The following is a 22200-nucleotide window of genomic DNA, read 5'->3' as shown; positions in this document are numbered from 1 at the left end:
TGTCGCTTTAAAAAAGTTCAAAATCAATGCTTACCATTAAATCTTGATCGTGCATTACATCCTTGTATCCTGATGGGTCCAATACCAGGCCACAGGGATCTGTAAAAAGTCCGTGAATGTGAAGGACACTGTACTTTTGTAAACCTCTTGCCCATTGAACTACCTGTAATGCACAAAGTATATGAAAATGAAAATCAACGAATGGATGATGCAAAATAAAGACTGTCAATGCCTGGTCCTGAAGTTATTTTCCTAAAACCTTTAACATTTCTTCTGAAAATCCTTTCATTCTTGGCCCACATTAAGTCACGTCCTGCAGCTTCCTCTGCAAGATCTAAAGAGACAATTCATTTATTTGTAAAAATCTCATTTTTGAAGAAAAAAAACACAAACCTTTTCTTTGCACTTAAGATCTACAGATTCCATAGGTTTGCCTTGTTGTTGACCAAAAATCTCAAGCAGGTTATCATAGTTTGTGGTGAGGACCATTGTTCCCTGATCCATAAGCTGGAGAATGGCATCAAAGAGCATGGGATTTTGAATTTGACTGTGAAGATTATCAAACACCTCCATCAAACAATCCTGGAAGAAATTTGGCTTTGTATCTCCAGTTCTCTGTAAACAAATGGAAATATTTGTAAAGACATACAGTCAAGTTTGTCTAAATTCTTCCAAACCATGATCAGCTATTGAAAGACCAAAGAGAGCATGAAATGTATTGAATTGTTTATTATTTATGGCTTTAAAAGTACAAGAACTTGGCCATCTAGTATTATGCATTACACATTTGTGCAAAGAATCATAATGAACGGCAAGTCAGTTAACAAAATTTAAATATTTGGAAAACTGTCATATATCAAATCAGCGTGAAATAAGTACATGGGAGCATGAATCAAAGTGAACCTACTCAGATTATTTCCACATTTGGGTCCAATCAAAACCTTCATAAATCATTTAACTAACTGGTGTAACTCACTTGGTGGGTAAAGAATACGTTCATTTTCCTTTTAATTACTATTAATTCATTATATTGGCTTTCTTTGGCAGGCAACAGGACAAAATAAAAAATCATGCACACAACTCTCACCATCTCCATGATATTTACTTGATTTTAGAATACAGTTCAATGTCTGTCAGCCTGCACTATATTTGTCAAGCTGCTGCCCAGTGCTATTCCTTTTCTGCTTAGTGAGCTATTTTGATCTCCAATGAACAGATGAGAATGATGCATCAAACAGAACATTTAATGGTTTTCATATTTTATCACCCATAGAACCATACATGTTCACAACGCAGAACAAGTCATTTGGTATATTGTCAGCTCTTCATTAAAGTGATCAAAATTTAATCTCACCTCCTCAAGACACCCACAGTTTCAAATATTTATCCAATGAATAATTTATCCAATGAATTTATTCAATGACTCCATTGAATATCTATTTCTGCCCCTTCTATTCTTTCCAAAATGTATTGTCCCATATTTACCTCATTAAAATATTATCATTCTTCTTTTAAAACATGGTTCATTTTTTGATATCTTTGCGCCTTGGTCTTTGTTTTTTGTGTCTAAATTTAAAGAGTTAGCAGTAGATGACTAGGGATGAACGGATAGAAAGTGGGGGCAAGCAAGCACACTTTGCACTGACATTTTACCTAGCTTGCACATGCTCCCATCCCCTCCGTGGAACATTTATAAAAGAATGCTAATGCAGAGACAAAGTAAAAAATCATTTCAAGTGCATGTATTGCACAACATTGTTATGGTTAATAAGAGGATTGTGATTGGTTTTGCCTGCTTATTCACAAAAGTTTAGTCAAGTTATGCCTTTTTTTTTTTAAACATAGTGTCAGGTCAAGGACAGCTTTGTCATAAGGATGTGATTAAAGCAGAAATCAATTCCTACTAGGGGTTGAGTGGATAAATGTTTGAAGCTGAAGAAAGCCGAAGAAAAAGAAAGGGCAATGAGCTAACAGAGTCAATGATGGAAATGATCCTGTTCTGTGTTCTATGGTTCCATGGGAGACGAGAAAGCAAAAATGGAGTCCTCTATTCAGGAGTACAAGAACCTTTTGTTATATAGTGATACATCATTTTCATTTATTTCTTGGAAATATGAATAGCTTTATTCCTATCTGTCAATTCTGCCCTTTTAAAATATTTATATCTTCTGACCCTCTGCAGCCATTTAGCCCTCTCGCCCCTTGGGAGAAGAAACAGTGCACTTACGGGAAAGGAAGTGTAACACTTGCATGAGAAATTGCTGTACATGCACCACAGAAAACAGGGAAGGTTAACAAGAACTAAGGAAGGCCATATAGTTAGTATAGGAACAACAAATAAAAACAAGACAAGGTTCCGCATGGTAGGCTGCTCTGGAAGGTTAGGTCGCATGGGATCCAAGGAGAGATAGCTCAATGGAGAGCATATTGGTTCCCTGGAAGGAGGCAGAGAGTGATGGTGGAAGGTAGCTTCTCAGATGGAGGCCAGTGACTAGTGGTGTGCCTCAGGGTTCTGTGCTGGGCCCGTTACTGTTTGTCATCTTTATTAATGATTTGGATGAAAACATACAGGGCAAGATTAGCAAGTTTGCTGATGATACAAAAGTGGATGGTTTTGCAGATAGTGAAGATGGTTGTGAAAGATTGCAGCAGGATCTGGATGGATTGGTCAGGTGGGCTGAGGAATGGTTGATGGAATAGATCAGGTAGATGCACAGAGTCTCTTGCCCAGAGTAGGTATTTGTTCTATGACCATGACAAATTCTAGAATGATTAGCCAAATATTTGTGGAGCATAATGGCGCAGCTGAGACAAAGAGACATTAATTGAATTCTGACACAAGAGACTGTACACACCGGATTCTGGTGGCAAAGGAAATGAGTGTAAGGTTTCCATCAACTGCGTTGGGGAAATCCATGTTTCTTGAAAGAGAACATTTCCAAAGTCCTAGAGTGGAAAGCATCTTGAGAGCAGATGTAGCAGAGATAGAGAAACTGAGAGATGGGGATGGAGTTCTTGCAGGAGACATCTCATGGATAGTTTGAGATGGAGACAGATAGATACAGAAAAAGAAGAGACGTATCAGAAATTGTCAAGGTGAACACAAGAGCAGGGTGGAAGTTGGCAGCAAAGGTGATAACATTTACGAATTCCACACAAGTAGAGGAAGAAACACCAATACCATTATCAATACAGTGGAGGAAGCGTTGGTCAGGGGGTGACACAACAGGCAGTCATAGTTGGGGTCATTGCTGCACCCTTTGATTTGTAGGAAGTGGGGGGAACCAAAGGATAAATTGTTGTGGGTAGTAACAAGTTCTGCCAGGCAGATTAGAGTGTTGGTAGAGGGGAATTAGTTGGATCTTTGTTCTAGAATGAGGCAGAGAACCCCAAGACCTTTCTGTAGGGGAACGGAGGAGAGACTGGACGTACATGGTAAAGTTGAGTAGGTTGTGACCAAGGATTGAAAGGTTGTAAAAATGGTGGAAGGCATGAGAGGTGCCCTGGTAGGTAGGAAGGGACTGGACAAGGGGATACAAGAGTAGAGGTATGAAAATATATGTTCGGTAGGTCAAGAACAGGCAGAAATAATTAATGTACCATTGCAGTGTTATTTATAGATCTTAGATGTGAGTAGTGCACAGTTGGCGCACTATCAGGTTGGAAGCTGTATTGGGAAAATGTTTTGATGTGATAAGATCTGTAATAGTCCAAGAAAGACTCTTTTTTTGCAGGGACAGAGGAGTCAAGGGGGCTTTTCACAAAACAACATATTCACCAGCAGCAATGTTACCCAATAGATTAGAATGGAGGTGGAAGGCAAAGCAAGTGACTTACAGCAAATAGTCTATTATTCAGCAAAAGTGCTTATTTTGTACCAAAAGCTAGTAAGTAAAGAACAGAAGTAACAAGTAATTTTTCCAGAACAAAAGTGTATGAGTCCAGGATAGTTAAATATAAATTGTGTGCATAAAACTGTACATTTACTTCCACCCACTCTGGATCGCTACAGCATTTTCAGTCAACAGAGCCATTTTCTTAGACTTAACAGGATATTAAAATGATATATTTTAAGGAACGAGTCAGTAAGTGCACACAATGGCATCAGCTAATAAGGGTACCAGGAAAAGATCAGTGTGTCAAGGGACCAGCCAGTGGGTGTCAAACAAACTAATCTCAAAGGGTTTTGACAGATGGAGAGAAAATAAAGAGAGATCAATATTTTATGATATTGGGTAACAAAACTAAACAATTTTAATCTCGTATTTTTTCACAGGAACAAAACATACACAAGTCAGAATTACATTTAAATGTGTTTAACAACATTATTTACTTTCCTAGAAGCGTTTGGCAAACAAAGTCCCTATTTGGCAAACAAAGTCCCTTTTAAAGTCCCTATTAAAAGTTTTAACTACTTTTTTAAATTAAAAACTAAATTTTATGGTTTATTATGTTCAAGCATCAACTTCATAAATAAAACAGTGTGACCAAGCTTATAGGTCTTTAACATCTGCACATTTTCTTCTAGAGTGCAAAGTACAATTGACTTACTGGTGACATTTTCCGTATTATATCATGGGCAAGTACAAGCAGATCCCGATCTTCGGTTACTTTTTGACGGAACTCCCCAATATCGGACGGATGGAGAACCTCCAGATCCTCAGCTGCGTTAATTACAGCTTCAATGCAGCTTCGCCATGAACAGAGCGCAGGTATATGTGGAGCAACAGCAGCACTCACTCCAGTTCCAATCACCAACAGCAATTCAGAAGGTTCTTTGCGAGTCAGACTTTTCAGGAATTTCCTTCAGAATGTACATTAAAAAAATGTGACAATACAACAACCAATGTCTTCCTTATTCTCACACATTCAGATATAAACAGACTGCTGCAAACAAGCTTCATAAGATGTTGGTAACTCCTTTGGCTAATAAACCAAAATGCATAAGTAAACCCATCAATTAATTATATATACTGTAGCGCGACGATAAGCCCGAAATGAAGGCGAGGTGCCAAGTGTTTCGCGGAGGTATTTTATTCGCTTGGTGGGCATGTGGGCATTGTGACGTCAGCAGCCGGCAAGTGGCGATTATTTTTTAAAAAGTGAGTTTAGTGAACAACTTTATTCAAAATCTGGGGAAATAATTGACCTAATTAGAGAGGAGTGGATTTCAGAAATCATAAGTTAGATCCCTACCGAAATATGTAAAAATCTCTGCGTTTTTGCGTCTGGTTTTCGAGGAGATACGTTTCAAAGGCAAAATGACACACCCACACACACAGTTTTAAAAGTATATAGATAGATATGATATGATTATATATGATATGATTATGTTATATATATATATAATTTGTACACTTAGATTTCAAACTCTGTTACAATTTTTATTAAATAAAAACAAATAAAATTCCTTCATTTCAATCAATATATTGTGTAACATGCTGTTCTCTCACTTCTGTTCGCATCTTGTTTGACAACTTTTTAGGAGAACACAGAAGAGCAAAATTTGTTGAAATTTACATTTTGCTGTTTCCTAATCCACTTAATTATTTACGGCAACTCTTTGACATCTTGCCGATTTGAAAAATCTATATTTTGCACCCATCTGATCATTACATACCTTTTTCCTTTTATTGTTTAAACATTAGTAATATGAAATGAAAGCTTTGGAACTTCATCTTTAACCATATCTCCGTTTTGAAAACTACCTCTGTTAGTCCTGCCACAATAATTCTTACACAAAGTGCTGGAGTAATTTTCTATTTGTCCAGAGATGCTGTCTGACACACTGAATTACTAAAGCACATTGTGTCTTTTTTGTAAACCAGCATCTGCAGTTCTTTGTTTCTACAATAAATCTTACATTCTCTATCCCATTTATTTACCTTGACTTCTGCTCAATGCTTCGAGAAGGGTTAATCAAATCCATGTGTACCTAAAAATAAAAGTGATACTAAATATTAATCAATATGGAAATTTCAAATTCCAGCTTATTAAAGTAATATTTCTAAAGTCAACATACAGATGCCAAATAAATCAGGAGCATTAGAGATGGTCAGACATCTAAAACAAAAAAAGTAAAATAAATCAAAAGTTGCTAGAAATAGATCAGGACACTATCTGTGGCAGGAGGTCAGAGTTTAAGCTTAAAGTTGATGACCTTTCTGCAAGTCATTGACCTTAAATGCTAACTCCTGTTCACTATACCATGATGCTGCTTGACCCAAGTATTTCCATTATTTTAGAGATCTAACATCTGCATCTTTTTGCTGTCTGTCTTAAATAAATGTAAAGAGAAAGAGTTTCTTTATAGTCAAGTCAAGTTTGTCACATACACATACAAGATGTACAGTGAAATGAAAGTGGCAATGCCTGTGGGATTGTGCAAAACAACAGAACAGAGCAGAACCAGTATTTACATTTTTTTTAAAACACAACAGTAATTACGCCCTAGTGAGATCAGAGTTTACAGTCCTGTGGGAAGAAACTCCGTCTCATCCTCTCTGTTTTCGCAGCGTGACAGCGGAGGTGCTTGCCTGACCGTAGCAACTGGAACAGTCCGTTGTTGGAGTGGTAGGGGTCGTTCATGATCTTTCTGGCTCTGGATCTGCACCTCCTGGTGTATAGGTCCTGCAAGGGGTGGGGGTGGGGGGGTGGGGGGGGGGAGTGTAGTTCCCATGGTGCGTTCGGCCAAACGCACTACTCTCTGCAGAGCCTTCCTGTCCTGGGCAGAGCTGTTGCCAAACCAGGTCAGGATACTTTCTACTTCACCAGAGTAGAAGGATTGAAGGATCCTCAGAGAGACTCTGAATTTCCTCAGCTGCCTGAGGTGGTAAAGGCGCTCCCTTGTGTTGTCCACTGTGTTGTGCTTTGGACTCCCAGGTATTTGAAGCTGCTCACCCTATCCACAGTAGTCCCATTTATCTCCAGTGGCGTGTACTACCTCGGTTGTTGTGCCCTTCTAAAGTCCACAATCAGCTCCTTAGTTTTAGTGACATTCAAGAGGAAGCTGTTGTTCTGACACCAGAGTGCCAGGTCAGCCACCTCCTCCAGGTAGGTCTTCTCATCGTTATTGGAGATCAGGCTTTGTCAGAGAGTGATACAGTGTGGAAACAGGCCCTTCGGTCCAACTTGCCCACGCCAGCCAACATGTCCCAGCTATACTAGTCTCACCTGCCCACATTTGGTCCATATCCCTCCAAACCTGCCCTATCCATGTACCTGTCTAACTGTCTCTTAAATGTTAGTTTAGGCAGGGACTATCCTACCTCCTCCGGCAGTTGTTTCATACACCCACCACCCTTTGTGTGGAAAAAGTTACCACTCAGATTCCCATTAAATATTTTTCCCTTCACCTTAAACCTATGTTCTCTAGTTCTCGATTCACCTGCTCTGGGCAAGAGACTCTGTGCATTTACGTGACCTATTCCTCTCATGATTTTATACACCTCAATAAGATCACCCCTCATCCTCTTGCACTCCAAGGAATAGTCCCAACCTACTCAATCTCTATCTATAGCTCAGACCCTCGAGCCCGGGCAACATCCAGGTAAATCTTCTCTGTACCATTTCCAACTTGACAACATCTTTCTTATAACATGGTGTCCAGAACTGAACATAATACTTTAAATGCGGCCTCACTAACGTCATAAAGACATAAGAAATAGGAGTAGAATTAGGCCAATCGGCCCATCAAGTCTACTCCGCCATTCAATCATAGCTGATCTATCTCTCCCTCCTAACCCCATTTTCCTGCCTTCTCCCCAAAACCTCTGACACCTGTGCTAATCAAGAATCTATCTATCGCTGCCTTAAAAATATCCACTGACTTGGCCTCCAAAGAATTCCACAGATTCACTACCCTCAGACTAAATAAATTTCTCCTCATCTCCTTCCTAAAAGAATGTCCTTTAATTCTGAGGCTATGACCTCTAGTCGTAGACTCTCCCACTAGTGGAAACATCTTATACAACTGCAACATGACCTCCCAACTTCTATACTCAATACTCTGACTGATGAAGGCCATTGTGCCAAATAGACAATAGGTGCAGGAGTAGGCCATTCGGCCATTCAATGCGATCATGGCTGATCATTCCCAATCTGTTCCTGCCTTCTCCCCATATCCCCTGACTCCGCTATCTTTAAGAGCCCCATCTAGCTCTCTCTTGAAAGTATCCAGGGAACCGGCCTCCACCGCCCTCTCAGGCAGAGAATTCCACAGACTCACAACTCTCTGTGAGAAAACGTGTTTCCTTGTCTCCGTTCTAAATGGCTTACCCTTTATTCTTAAACTGTAGCCCCTGGTTCTGGACTCCCCCAACATCAGGAACATGTTTCCTGCCTCTAGCGTGTCCAAACCCTTAACAATCTTATATGTTTCAATAAGATGCCATCTCATCCTTCTAAACTCCAGAGTGTACAAGCCCAGCCGCTCCATTCTCTCAGCATATGACAGTCCCGCCATCCCGGGAATTAACCTTGTAAACCCACGCTGCACTCCCTCAATAGCAAGAATGTCCTTCCTCAAATTAGGGGACCAAAACTGCACACAATACTCCAGGTGTGGTCTCACTAGGGCCCTGTACAACTGCAGAAGGACCTCTTTGCTCCAATACTCAACTCCTCTTGTTATAAAGGCCAACATGCCATTCACTTTCTTCACTGCCTGCTGTGCCTGCATGCTTACTTTCATAGACTGATGAACAAGGGGAGAAGGCAGGCAGGGGTTATTGATTGGGGACGATCAGCCATGATCACAATGAATGGCGGTGCTGGCTTGAAGGGCCGAATGGCCTCCTCCAGCACCTATTTTCTATGTTTCTATGTAAGGACCCCCAGATCCCGTTGTACTTCCCCTTTTCCCAACTTTATGCCATTTAGATAGTAATATGCCTTCCTGTTTTTTATACCAAAGTGGATAACCTCACATTTATCCACATTAAACTTCATCTGCCATGCATCTGCCCACTCCCCCAACCCGTCCAAGTCGCCCTACATTCTCATAGCATCCTCCTCACAGTTCACACTGCCACCCAGCTGTGTCATCTGCAAATTTGCTAATGTTACTTTGAATCCCTTCATCCAAATCATTGATGTATATTGTAAATAGCTGCGGTCCCAGCACCGAGCCTTGCGGTACCCCACTAGTCACTGCCTGCCATTCTGAAACGGACCCGTTAATCCCTACTCTTTGTTTCCTGTCTGCCAACCAATTTTCTATCCATGTCAGCACTCTACCCCCAATACCATGTGCCCTAATTTTGCCCACTAATCTCCTATGTGGGACCTTATCAAATTCTTTCTGAAAGTCCAGGTACACTACATCCACTGGCTCTCCCTTGTCCATTTTCCAAGTTACATCCTCAAAAAATTCCAGAAGATTAGTCAAGCATGATTTCCCCTTCGTAAATCCATGCTGACTCGGACCGATCCTGTTATTGCTATCCAAATGTGCGGCTATTTCATCTTTTATAATTGACTCCAGCATCTTCCCCACCACCGTTGTCAGGCTAACTGGTCTATAATTCCCTGTTTTCTCTCTCCCGCTTTTCTTAAAAAGTGGGATAACATTAGCTACCCTCCAATCCACAGGAACTGATCCTGAGTCTATAGAACATTGGAAAATTATCACCAATGCATCCACGAATTCTAGAGCTACTTCCTTAAGTACCCTGGGATGCAGATCATCAGGCCCTGGGGATTTATCAGCCTTCAGCCCCATCAGTCTACCCAACACCATTTCCTGCCTATTGTGGATTTCCTTCAGTTCCTCCGTCACCCCAGATCTTCTGGCCACTACTATATCAGGAAGATTGTTTGTGTCCTCCTTAATGAAGACGGATCCAAAGTACCTGTTCAGCTTTTGACCACCTTATCTACCTGGGACTACACCTTCAAGGAACCATGCACCTGCACTTCCTGAATAAAATAGTAGAAGCTGATGAAAGCTTAATTTCTGAAATTATAGTCTTACAATGCGTGACAGTGGGACCAATGTTAGAAGCAGACCTCGCGTGAACCTGACTTGGCTTTACATTCCTTGGTTCATTCAGAGGTGAAAAGTGCAAAATACATAATACTTCAATTCATATTTTGGAAATAGCTAATTCCATCCAATGACAACTTGCATTTTTTTATCCCTCACATTTGGAGAGATGTCTCAGTGCACTTAATAATAATAATATAATAATATATCTTTTATTGTCATTGCACGTCAGTGCAACGAGATTTAGTAATCAAAGCAAAGGTGAATTTGGATTCCCTAAGATGTATTTAATTTACTTTGAGGTTTCTGCTGTTATAAAATCATGCTTTAGGTGTAATTCTTCCAGATGATTAATTCACTATAATATATATTTTTCCACTATTGAAGATGTCAAAATTATTTTTGTGAAATATTTTTGTGCAAGTATCTGATTCCACATATCAGAATTTGTGCATCAGGTTTAAAAATTGCCACGCCAGGAAACATCTACTCCTTGTTACTTAAGGATTCAAATTTAAATATTGCCTGATTAGTCACTCCTGTGCAAGTTATTTTGATGCATCACGTCAATTAAAAGTTGGTTCTGAACCACAATGAACACAACTGCCAGTCCTTAAATCACTTTACTGTTTAACAAGGATACACATATAAATCAAAATCCTGAAAATCTGAAGGAAGATATTGTTAAAAAATTGTGCAAGTTCATGTTCACATACTACTCACAAATAAAAATTATAACTTAAAACTCACTTTGTCTTTATCCGTGTCACTGGTTTGCTGCTTGTTTCGAGTTAAAGTTCTCTCCCTCCTGTGTGAAGTTTACAAGATATTCATAAATGAGGAATATTATTTGGCCCATCTTGATTCATCTGTCTAAAATGACCCCAGCATCGTTCTAGGGTAGCATTCAACTGTTTGTCAAATGGTTGCAAAAATCCACCGCTCCGAGGTATTTTATCCATATTAGGATTGTTCCATTAAAAGGAATTCCCCGAAGATAGACACAAAATGCTGGAGTAATTGAACGGAACAGGTAGCATCTCTGGATAGAAGGAATGGGTGACGTTTTGGGTCGAGACACTTCTTCAGACTAGAGAAGTGTCTCAACCCAGTCTGAAGAAGGGTCTCGACCCAAGAAGTCCCATTCCTCCTATCCAGAGATGCTACCTGTTCCGCTGAGTTACTCTAGCATTTTGTGTCCATCTTCGGTGTAAACCAGCATCTGCAGTTCCTACCTCACAAAAAGAATTCCCCAATTTCTCCTATAAGAATTCTTTGAATGTGTTACTAAATTATCAAATGCAGATCAATCAGTTAAATTAGAAACTAGTGGTGAAGTACTGTTTAGCCTAGAGATTCCATTAGCTCATTCAATCTACGTTTAAAAGTGGTAGGAATTGATAAATAACTGGTTAAGAAGCAAATAGATGCAGAAGTGTATCAAGCACTCTTGCAAAGTTTAAGTGAACAATAAAGGCATACAACGTCTGAAAGAGTACGATCAGGGAGAATTTTGCTCTTTGCGCTTTTAACTAGGTTATTGTTTACAAATAACTTCAAGCTCATTCCAAACAATGTATTCCATTATATACCACAGAATGTAAGTTCAAGTTCAATGTTTATTGTCATGTGTCCCTGATAGGACAATGACATTTTTGTAGATAAAACAACCACTAATTGCTGGTCTTTGTTTTATTAGTATTTTGAATAACAGGTAACAATCAGAGTACAGGAGGGAGATTGAAAGATTGAAAATCTGATTGAATGGTTCCAGAACAACAATTTCACCCTCAAAGTTAGCAAGACCAAAAAGCTGATTGTTTATAATAAGGAATAGCCAGGTATCCATAAACCTGCCTTCGTCGACAGAATAGTGGTGGAGTCAAAAGCTTCAAGCTGCTGAGTGGGTATTTCTCTAAAGATTTGTCCAGGGTCCAGCACATGAATGCAATCACAAAGAAGGTTCATCAATGCCTCTCTTTGCATGTCAACAAATCTCTACAGGTCTACAGAGAGCATAGTGACTGCCTGCATCACAGACTGATTGGACAATTCGAATGCCCAGGAACAAATTAGATTAGAGTGGTAGACATTGCGCAGTCCATCACGGCACTGACCTCGCCACCAGAGATCAACAGGAGGCAATGCCTCAAAAAGGCAGCCAATATCATCAGACACAAACCACACTGGCTATGCTCTAATTTCACTACTACCATCAGTAAGTTGGTACAGGAGCCTGAAAACTGTGAGCACCAGGTTCAAGAAGGGTCTCAACCCAAAATGCCACCTATCTATTTTCTCCAGAGATGCTACCTGACCCGCTCAGTTGGTCCAGCATTTTTTATATTTGGTATACACCGGCATCTGCAATTCCTTGTTATTAGGTCCAAGGAGAGCTTGTTTTCAGCAACCATAAGGTTCTATACCACACCAACCTCAGCAACTTTTAAGGTGAGAGGGGAAAGATTTAATAGGAACCCGAGGGGCAACTTTTTTTACACAAAGGGTGGTGGCGATATGGAACACGCTCCCAGAGGAGGTGGTTGAGGCAGGTACAATCACAACATCTAAAATACATTTGGACAGGTACATGGGGAGAAAAGGTTTAGAAGGATGTGGGCCAAACATAGGCAGGTGGGACTAGTGTAGAGGTGGCATCTTGCTCAGTGTGGGCAGGTTGAGCCGAAGGGCCTGTTTCCATGCTCAGGGTCTCTACAACTATATCATCTATGGATAGTGTCTCTGCTTGCACTTCGGTTTTTGTATTACTTGCTTTCCAAGTACCACTGATTATTAATTTATTGTATTATTGATTCTCATACTATCTGTACAGGCCTGTAATGATGCAGCGAATAAGGATGTATGTTCTATTGTCGATACACATGACAATTAAACACTCTAAGACAGTTCAAACCAGACGAAACTCAGCTGAAAGATTTTGTTTAAATCAATAACTTTACAATATTTTAAATGACACTTTTGACTCAGAATCGCACAATCGATGGATAATAAAACGACAGCATCTATTTTTGTTGTTGTTGTAAACCAACATCTGCAGTTCCTTGCGTCTGTCTACAACAAAGGGACAGCCCGGGTTTCACAGAAGAATGTAACCCCATGCACTTGTCAAATATAAATTATTATGTTGTGCCTGCCTATAAATAAATAATTCTCACCTTTATTTGTTTCCCGCACCATCACTGCGAAGCAAGAGGGAGAAGTTGGAGAAAGAATTGTAAGAGGGCTGTCCTCCTCAGCGGGGAAGAACTAACAAACGCGCATATATATATATATATATATATGGCGATGGAGCCGAGCGGCCTCTCCTCTCCTCTCCCTCCTTCCTTCCCGCCCGTCCTCGCCTCGAACCCACGAGCGGCCTCGAGCGCCAACCGTTTGCCGCCTGCCCGGCGGGGTCTCCTTCAAACAGTTCCCCCCCCTCCTCTCCTCTCCTCCCGCATCAACCGCCGCACACGGACCCCCGGCGAGTGCACCCGCCAAATGCGTCCGCCGGCAACCCGCCCGCGCGTTCGGCGCCGACTTCAAGCAACAAACGTTCCACCAAAGCTTATGCTCCGAGCCGACAAGAGGGCGGCTGAGTTTGGGAGTTTTCTGGGTGGGGTTGGGGGGGGGGGACAAAAAAGTTCACGAGATTGTCAAAAATTGAGACGGAAAAGGCAGCATCGGGGGAGGAAAATAGACAGACGACGTTGTTGGGACCAAAGGACTTAAATGGGACTCAAAGTCTTGCCCAGTTATTACAAATACACAAATGATGTCTAAGTTAAGTACATTTCACTTAATACAATTGCATAATAATCACAACTTTTAAAGTCCAAACAGATCTGATTGGCCTTACACTATCTTACATAAGCTTTAGTCTTCTTCTTGCGAATGAAACATAAACCAAAGGAATAGTTAGATCTCAAGCCGGGTGTTGAGTAGCCAGGTTGTTGTCACTTTAGTGAACCCATTCTCGGATTCAGATTCAGATTCAAACTTTATTGTCATTGTGCAGTGTACAGTACAGAGACAACGAAATACAGTTAGCATCTCCCTAGAAGAGCGACATCGAATATGAGCAATAAATAATTCTATGTCGCTCTTCTAGGGAGATGCTAACTGCATTTTGTTGTCTGTACTGTACACTGCACAATGACAATAAAGTTTGAATCTGAATCTGAATTCTTCTATGGATTCTATGGAATACACCCATATCCATTTATTTTTATGTCTGTGCCAAACTTGCCATGCAGCATTCCTCCCACAGGTTACATTTTGCAAAGTTTTATTTTTAACTTGCAATAAGATGATCCAATGTGCACCACCCTGTCTTGGAAATAGATTGCTGTTTTGTTCATTATTACTTTGTCCATATACCAAAACCCTCTGCAGCTTCACCGTAGGAGACTCTTCACTAAAAGGTCCAGAGCAATCAAGGCTGCAGCTTTACACCAAATTATGATACATGTAGTTTCCAGGGTAGCATGTTGCCCATGAGAAGTAGAGAAAGCTGGGACTCTATTCCCTGGAGCGCAGGAAGATGAGGGATAGAGTTGCCAACTGTCCCATATTAGCCAGGACATCCTGTATATTGGGCTAAATTGGTTTGTCCCATACGGGACCGCCCTTGACCGGCTACTACTCGGGTCGGGTCGGAGCGCTGCGTCCGGCTCGCCTCACCCGTCCCAACGTAGTGCAGCCCATGGAGTGCAGCAGCAGCTCCTCGCCCGTGGCCCCGTCGGTCAACAGCCCGGCCAGCTGCCGGACCTTCGCTTACCGCCGACACCATCACCTGATCATCGGTTCATGAGTTGGATGGGGTGCCGGACTTTGCGCCAAAACTCCTCAGCAGGCCCGCCGGCTGGGCTTTGTGTGCAGTCCTGCACCCTGGCCAACTCATCATTCACCCAGCCATGGCTGAGTCGGTCAACGAATTGCCGTCGGGAATTTGTCCCTTATTTTGACCTTTTGTACCTTATTTGGGAGTGAGAAAGTTGGCAACCCTAATGGGGGGGGGGGGGGGGATCTTTTAGAGGTGTAAAAAATCATGAGAGGTGTAGATCGGGTAGATGCACAGTCTCATGCCCAGAGTAGGTGAATTGAGGACCAGAGGACATAAGTTTAAGGTGAAGGGGACAAGATTTAATAGGAATCCGAGGGGTAACTTTGTCACACAAAGGGTGGTGGGTTTATGGAACAAGCTGCCAGAGGTGGTAGTTGAGGCTGGGACTATCCCAGCATTTAAGAAACAGATAGACAGGTACATGGATTGGACAGGTTTGGAGGGATATGAAACAAACGCAGGCAGGTGGGACTAGTGTAGTTGGGATATGTGTGGTCAAGTTGGGCCGAAGAGCCTGTTTCCATACTGTATCTCTCTATGACTCTATAATAGAGTTAGGAATAGAATTTTTGTTTCAGGAGTCTGGTGTCAGATGTGAAAATGGAGAGGTAGCCGATTGTAGCCAAATGCTTGCATTTAGGGCTTCATATTAGAAAAGTTTACCAAGAAGGGGATGCTGACGTGATTTATTTATCACCAGTGGATTTGGATAGTATTGGTGGTAACTCCCCAAAAGAGGTGCCTATTGTAGGTGACCCAGCTCTATACCGGGCGACATGAAACACTGCTGCCTCAATAAAAACAGAACATGTTTGAAACAAATACTCGGTTGGTCAAAGGAAACACAGAAGCAGTGGACTGAGTGAAGGTACCTGAAATCCTGGTTGGGTCCAAACTGGGAGGCCTGGAACCTGGTTGGTCAAGCATGGAAAGAGAAACAGAACTGACAAAAGATCTCCAACCTGAGATGTTTATTCTGGTTCCCTTTCCACAGATGCTGCCTGAACTTATTTTTTTCATTAATTTATGTTTTCATCACATATTTTCAGCAACTATAGTGTTTTCATTCCCGTCACTGCTATTGATCGTGTGTTACGTATGCATATGGTTGACATCCTGATGTTCAAATGCTCTTTTCCTCAGATGGTGTTGCCAACTGCTGGTGAGCCCATGCGCCTCTGTATGTGAGTGTGTGTGTATTAACAGGAACACACACCTGTGTCCACCAATGTGGGTGGGTTAATACAGAACAGACTTATTTCTGATTGTTTTAAACCCAAAACTAAAACCTTATTTCACAATGACAAATTAATAAAAGCTCTGTGATACTAAACTTAAACATAATGATTAGTAACTTACTACTGTTTTTAAAAGTGCCCTAGAGCAGCTTGATTATTAGAAAAATTACTGACAATTGAATAGAGAGATGAGTTACCTGAACTGTGTATAAAATCATGAAAGAAATGGATAGGGTGAATGCAGTCTTTAACAGGGTAGAGGAATCAAGAAGCGGGAGACATAGGTTCAAGTTGAGAAGGGACGGTTTTAATAGAAAGCTAGGGACCAAATTTCACACAGTGGTTGGTAGGTAGATGGAACGAGCTACCAGAGGAGGTAGTTAAAGCAGGTGCAGTAACAACCCCAAGGTATTTGGATAGGTACTGTACATGGATAGGAAAAGTTTAGGGGGATATGGGCCAAACATAGGCAGGTGGGACTAGTGTAGATGGGGCATCTTGGTTTGCATGCACAAGTTGGGTCGAATGGCTTGTCTTCATTCTGTATTACTCTACAACTCTATGATTCAATGTATCTCCAACTACTGTTGAAAGCTGTGCATAATTGTCTGTTTATTTTCCCTTCGGCTTTTTTCTCCGGTGATTTGCTCTGTCCTTGGCAGTTGGTTAATTCCGAGAATAGCTCCAGCTGAATCCTGCTTGCAAGCACTATTGTTCCTTAAAATAATGGTTTCACAACAATCCAACTGTTTTCCATTCAGCCTGATCTAAATCACCCTTATCTTAGCATTCTGTTATGAACCTTCTGAACCCTCTGAATGTTGTAGTCGGCAGGGCAGTGCTCTGTATATCGCCAACTGCATATCGACAATTTTACATTTTTATCAAGCCAATTAATAAAGCCAATTAACCTACAAACCTGTACGTCTTTGGAGTGTGGGAGGAAACTGAAGATCTCTGAGAAAACCCATGCAGATCACAGAGAGAACGTACAAACTCCGTACAGACAGCAACCGTAGTCGGGATCGAACTCGGGTCTCTGCCGCTGCATTTTGCTGTAAGGCAGCAACTCTACCGCTGTGCCACCGTGACAGCCTTATGGGATAAGTTTTCAGTAAAGGAGATAGAGTGGTTCACCACAACTAAATCTCAGTAGACTATAAAATAACTTGGTTCCTGAACATTTCCTTTTAAGGTCTAATAAACAGTTAATCTATTTTGGTGATGTTGTGAAAGGGGTCGGTGTGGACAGCACGGCAGGGAAATTCCCTTCATCATATGCAGTCATGGGATCTTTTACCTTCACCTGAGAGACTTAAAACTTAATTTTAACTTAATTAAAACTTAAAACATAGAGGACAGGCCATGCACTACATGTATTTTTTAGCAGAAATGCAGGGAACTGCAGATGCTGGATCTTAAACAAAGTTCAGAATGCTGGGTCAGGCAGCATCTGTGCAGGGAATGAAAAGGCGACATTTCAAGTTGGAACGCGAATTCAGTCTGAAACATTACTTACCCATTCCCTCCACAGATGCTGCCTTACCTGCTGAGTTATTCCAGCAATTTGAAATTTGCTTGGTACAGGTATTTGTTAGTGTCCCAGGAAACAAATGATATATGTGCTTCCTCCTCTCCTTACTGTATTTAAGTGCCCAACCAGTATTACTGATGCTTTTAACACTATTCATTGTCTGTTCAATACTTATTAAAGAAAGGTAAATTCTGACTAAACAATACTGCTATCATGAACCTAATTTTTCAACCCTAACGCCACACTCAGCTCATTGTTCCTTTCGCTCATTCATTTGAATACCAGCACCTTCTTTGACAAATCAATGGCATTTCACACTGAGCACTTCCCACACTTTCTTCTCCCTTCCAGTAATTCCTTGTGTTTTTAAGGCCTTTGTTAAGATTTAATGTTGAGGCCACGTTTTGTTGATTGATTGAAAAATTGCTGATTGGCCCAGTAATCGTTTGTACTTCATTCCGATGAAGCACCTTAGGTGATTTTTATGTTAATGATTTATTGTTGTTGAATCCCAATTTATTTTTCTACATTTCTCAATCCTGTAAAAATATTTGTAGAAGAAAAACTGTGAATTTTTAAAAGTTGTCGATCTTGAATTGAAGCCTTTTAAATTTTATTCTCAGCATGAGAGCAATGCTGACAAACTTTACTTATTTACCCATTTCTGGTCACACAGAAAAAAATGGAGTTGAGCTTCTTTTTACATCCAAACATAAACACAAACGTTCAAAGTGGGAGCTGGTGAATGCCCATCAAGTCCCTCAAGCCTGCTGTGCCACTTAATATGATCATGGCAGATAGCATTGTAACCTCAATGTTTCATTCCCTTGTTCTCATTGTAACCTTTCACCCCTTCTATCTATTTTCAAAGATGTTTCACTTCAAGGAAAATAGTTCCAAAGGCTCATGACCGTTTGAAGTGAAAATAAAATCATTTCATCTATCTTAAACGCGGGATCTAATTTTTTAAGCACAGACATCAACCTAGATATAAAAGGCGCAAATTGCTGGAATAACTCAGCGGGCCAGGCAGCATCTTTGGAGGACATGGATTAGTGACGTTTTGGATCAGAACCCTTCTTCAGGCTGAAGAAGGGGCCCAACCCAATCACTTATCCATTTTCTCCAGAGATGCTGCCTCACTCGCTGAGTTACTCCAGCACTTTGTGTCTTTTATTTTGTAAACCAGTATCTGCGGTTCCCTGTTTCACCTTTTTTCATCAAGTTCTAGATTCTCCCACAAAAGGATACATTTTCTCCACATCCATCCTGACAATAATCCTCAGGATCTGACGACAATACCTCTCAAAGTTCTCACTATTTAGATAACACGTAATTTTCTTTTCAAAATGCACAATTTCGTTTGAAGCCCTGCCATCCTTGAGATGCTCCTACATTGGTTCAAGACAGTGACTGCCAAGATATTTACCGAAACATGATAAAATTGCCATTTTCTGGTGATCTTCAACAGCACCATTAACATCAGGTTCCTCCACCAACAATATTCTTTGGGGACAATTGACTGGAAGGTAAACTGGACCATCTATGTACATGCAGCTACATAAGTTGAACAAGGGCTGGGGATACCACTGATCCGTCAACTTCATCGTAAGTAGGGTATGTGGTGGAATGCACAGCAGCCTGCAGGTTCAATTATTACATCATAAAGCAATTCAGGCTGAACTGGTTCATCCCTGCTGTCAGGTAAGATCATTTTCCACTTTAGATCTCACACTTTAATGTATAACTGGTTTTGTCCTTGTTACTAATTTAATCAATTATTTTTTATTTACGTTAGAGTCTAAATGCATGTAAGTATTTAAAGACTAGATATCACATCCATAACAATATATTTGTAAATTCCACAAATGATTTGAAACTATTTTCTGGTTCAGAGACAGTCAAGTGGTCAGTTTTAACAATGTGCCTCCTAACTATTTTTAATTTGGAATATAATAATGTTAAACATCAAGTTATTGTTATTGATTGCTTTGAATACCATCAATAGCAATTTAATTCAATTAAGATGAAATCCTGCATTCACATTCTATGGAGACTCTTATCTCTGTTTAGCACAGTTAAAGACAGGGAAACTTTAGACTTTAGACAAAGAGCTTGGAAACAGCACTTTGGCCCATTGACTCCACGCCGACCAACATTCACCTCGTACACTAACACTATCTGACACACTAGGGGCAATTTACAAATTTACTGAAGCTAATTAACATATATACCTGAGATAGACACAAAAAACTGGAGTAACTCAGTGGGACAGGCAGCATCACTGGAGAGAAGGAATGGGTGGCATTTCAGGTCGAAACCCTTCTTCAGACATACCAGTATGTTTTTGGAGTGCCCGGAGAAAACCAACGCAGTCACAGAGAGAATGTACAAACTCCATACAGCCAGCACCCTTAGACACGATCAAACCCAGCAACATGACTGCTGCTCCACTGTGCCACACTACAACAAACTTCAAGAATAATGCTGTCCAAGTTACTGGCTCTTTGCAGAATGTAATGGAATAGAACTCAAAATATTGAATCTCTGGAAACAAACATCTCTCATTTAAAGCAGGCAGAATGGGTTGTCCATTTCACTACAATGCTGGAGTTGTCCACCATTTTGGTCTGAAAGTGAGCTTCAATCTTGGTCTCTGTTCAACTTGCATGCAAGGTGACAACAGACTCAATGCAAATGTAACCAGCAATTTCTAGTTCTTGTACAAAAAAAGTGTGTTAAAAGTCATTTGAGAAGTAATTATTTGGCCAAAGATGAAATTGAATCCAGCTTAAAACACTTCCCATGGATACTTTATTTTCTCTGGCAAATGACACGAAAGTTAGGGAACAGATTTTTAATTTGAATAAAATTTGTATACTGAAATTGTTAGAAAGGCTTTTAAAGTTCAATCTAAATTTGCAGCCTATTTTCTTGGCAAGATCTTAATTATATTTACATTGAACAGTATCAATTTATGGTTGATACATATTTAAAATGAATAAATATCCACGTGCTTCCCAATTAGATGTACCCTAAAGCTATCAAATTAGATGTTAAGAAATTGAAAGCTTAGAAAAAAGATTGCATAATAGAAGATCTTTAACGATAGAAAAAACGATAGTGGATCAAAGAAGGCCTGTTCCTCTGAAAAAAATTGTTTTTGTCAGGCAAAGTAGGATGACATTGCTGCACAACACCAATGAGCTGCAGGGATATTAAAAAACAGGCAGGCATTGTATCCAAATTCAATATTCATGTAGTTGCCAACCTTGAATTCTCCAATATTAGGTAACTTAACCAACCCCTCCCCCCCTTCCCCCAACACCCTTTCTTTCCCCACCCCCTTTCCCCTGTTTCCCTCCCAGACTCACACCCATTTCACCCCTTTCTCCTACATTCCTTCCTCAAGTTTCAGAATACGCAACTCTTCAATCATTTTGTTTCATTACTTCTGTCTTTTTATCACTGGCCTTTATCCAACCATCAACCCCCCCCACCCCACCCCACCCCCCATCACCTGCACCCACCAATGACATGCCCAGGCTTTGTTTTGCCCCTTCTCTTCCAGCTTTCTTTCCCCTCCCGCCCATCACAATCAGTCTGACTGGGCCATCACCTATCTATGTTCTCCAAAGATGCTGCCTGACCAGTTGAGTTACTCTGTTTAAGAAGGAACTGCAGATGCTGGAAAAATCGAAGGTAGACAAAAATGCTGGAGAAACTCAGCGGGTGAGGCAGCATCTATGGAGCGAAGGAATAGGTGACGTTTCGGGTCGATACCCTTCTTCAGGCTGATTTAGGGGTGGGGGCGGGGGCGGAAAGAAGAAAGGAAGCGGAGAGAGTGGGCTGTGAGAGAGCTGAAAAGTGGAGGGGAAAGAGGAAGAAAGCAAGAAATACCTGAAATTGGAGAAGTCAATGTTCATACCGCTGGGGTGTAAACTACCCAAGCGAACTACCAGTTCAGTTACTCTAGTGCTTTGTGGGGGGGTTTTTGTAACCAGTATCTGCTGTTCCTTGTTTCTACAAGATCAGGATCTGTGAATAAATTAACATTCATTAAGATTGAAAGTGGCAGGGTTGGTTGAGAAGGTAGTTGAGAAACACAGAGCATCCTGCATTTTGTAAACAGAGTTAAGGGCCTGTCCCATTTTCACGACCTAATTCACGACCTCGGCCGAGTTTGCCCTTGACTCATACTCGCAACATGGTCGTCACGAGGTCGTAGGAGGTCATAGGTAGGTCGTGATGCTAGTCGTAGATACTCGTGGCATCAAGTAGGTCGGGCGTTTTTCTTGCCTGATGAAAAATGTCCACGAGTAAAAAAGGTCGTGAAAGTGGGACAGGCCCTTTATAGAATAGAAGAACAAAGTAGTCACAAAAAATCTTTATAAAATACAGGTTATGCCTCAACTGAAGTATTGTGTCCATTCGCAGATGTCATATTTAAGAAAGATCTGGAGACTTTTGAGGTGGTACAAAGTGATTCTGGGGTCGAGAGGCTTTAGTTGTCTACAACCACATAAGAAACAAGGTTATTCTTGAAAGGAAAAGCTGCAAAGAGATCTGATGGAAGATTTTAAAATTGTAAAGGTTA

At 40.9% G+C, this 22200-nt stretch overlaps 1 protein-coding gene across 4 annotated transcripts in view; it reads right to left on the bottom strand.

The window, feature by feature from the left end:
• fam118a (family with sequence similarity 118 member A) overlaps positions 1 to 13523 on the bottom strand; it is a 30230-nt gene extending 16707 nt beyond the window's left edge. Inside the window, exons 1-7 of one of the 4 annotated variants that reach the window (XM_033037543.1) lie at positions 13379 to 13523; positions 13162 to 13185; positions 10736 to 10793; positions 5886 to 5935; positions 4552 to 4804; positions 394 to 615; positions 35 to 163 (exon numbers count right to left, since the gene is read on the bottom strand). In XM_033037543.1, the coding sequence (XP_032893434.1) occupies positions 35 to 163; positions 394 to 615; positions 4552 to 4804; positions 5886 to 5929 (648 nt within the window). In that variant the 5' untranslated portion in view covers positions 5930 to 5935; positions 10736 to 10793; positions 13162 to 13185; positions 13379 to 13523. Of the gene's footprint in view, positions 1 to 34; positions 164 to 393; positions 616 to 4551; positions 4805 to 5885; positions 5936 to 10735; positions 10794 to 13161 lie in introns of all 4 variants that reach the window. The other 3 variants (XM_033037544.1, XM_033037545.1, XM_033037542.1) reach the window with 3 other exon arrangements.
• Positions 13524 to 22200: the final 8677 nt, after the last annotated feature.

Source organism: Amblyraja radiata, chromosome 19, assembly GCF_010909765.2.
Source record: "Amblyraja radiata isolate CabotCenter1 chromosome 19, sAmbRad1.1.pri, whole genome shotgun sequence".
Taxonomy (NCBI): domain Eukaryota; kingdom Metazoa; phylum Chordata; class Chondrichthyes; order Rajiformes; family Rajidae; genus Amblyraja; species Amblyraja radiata.
This window is presented reverse-complemented; position numbering and strand designations above follow the sequence as displayed.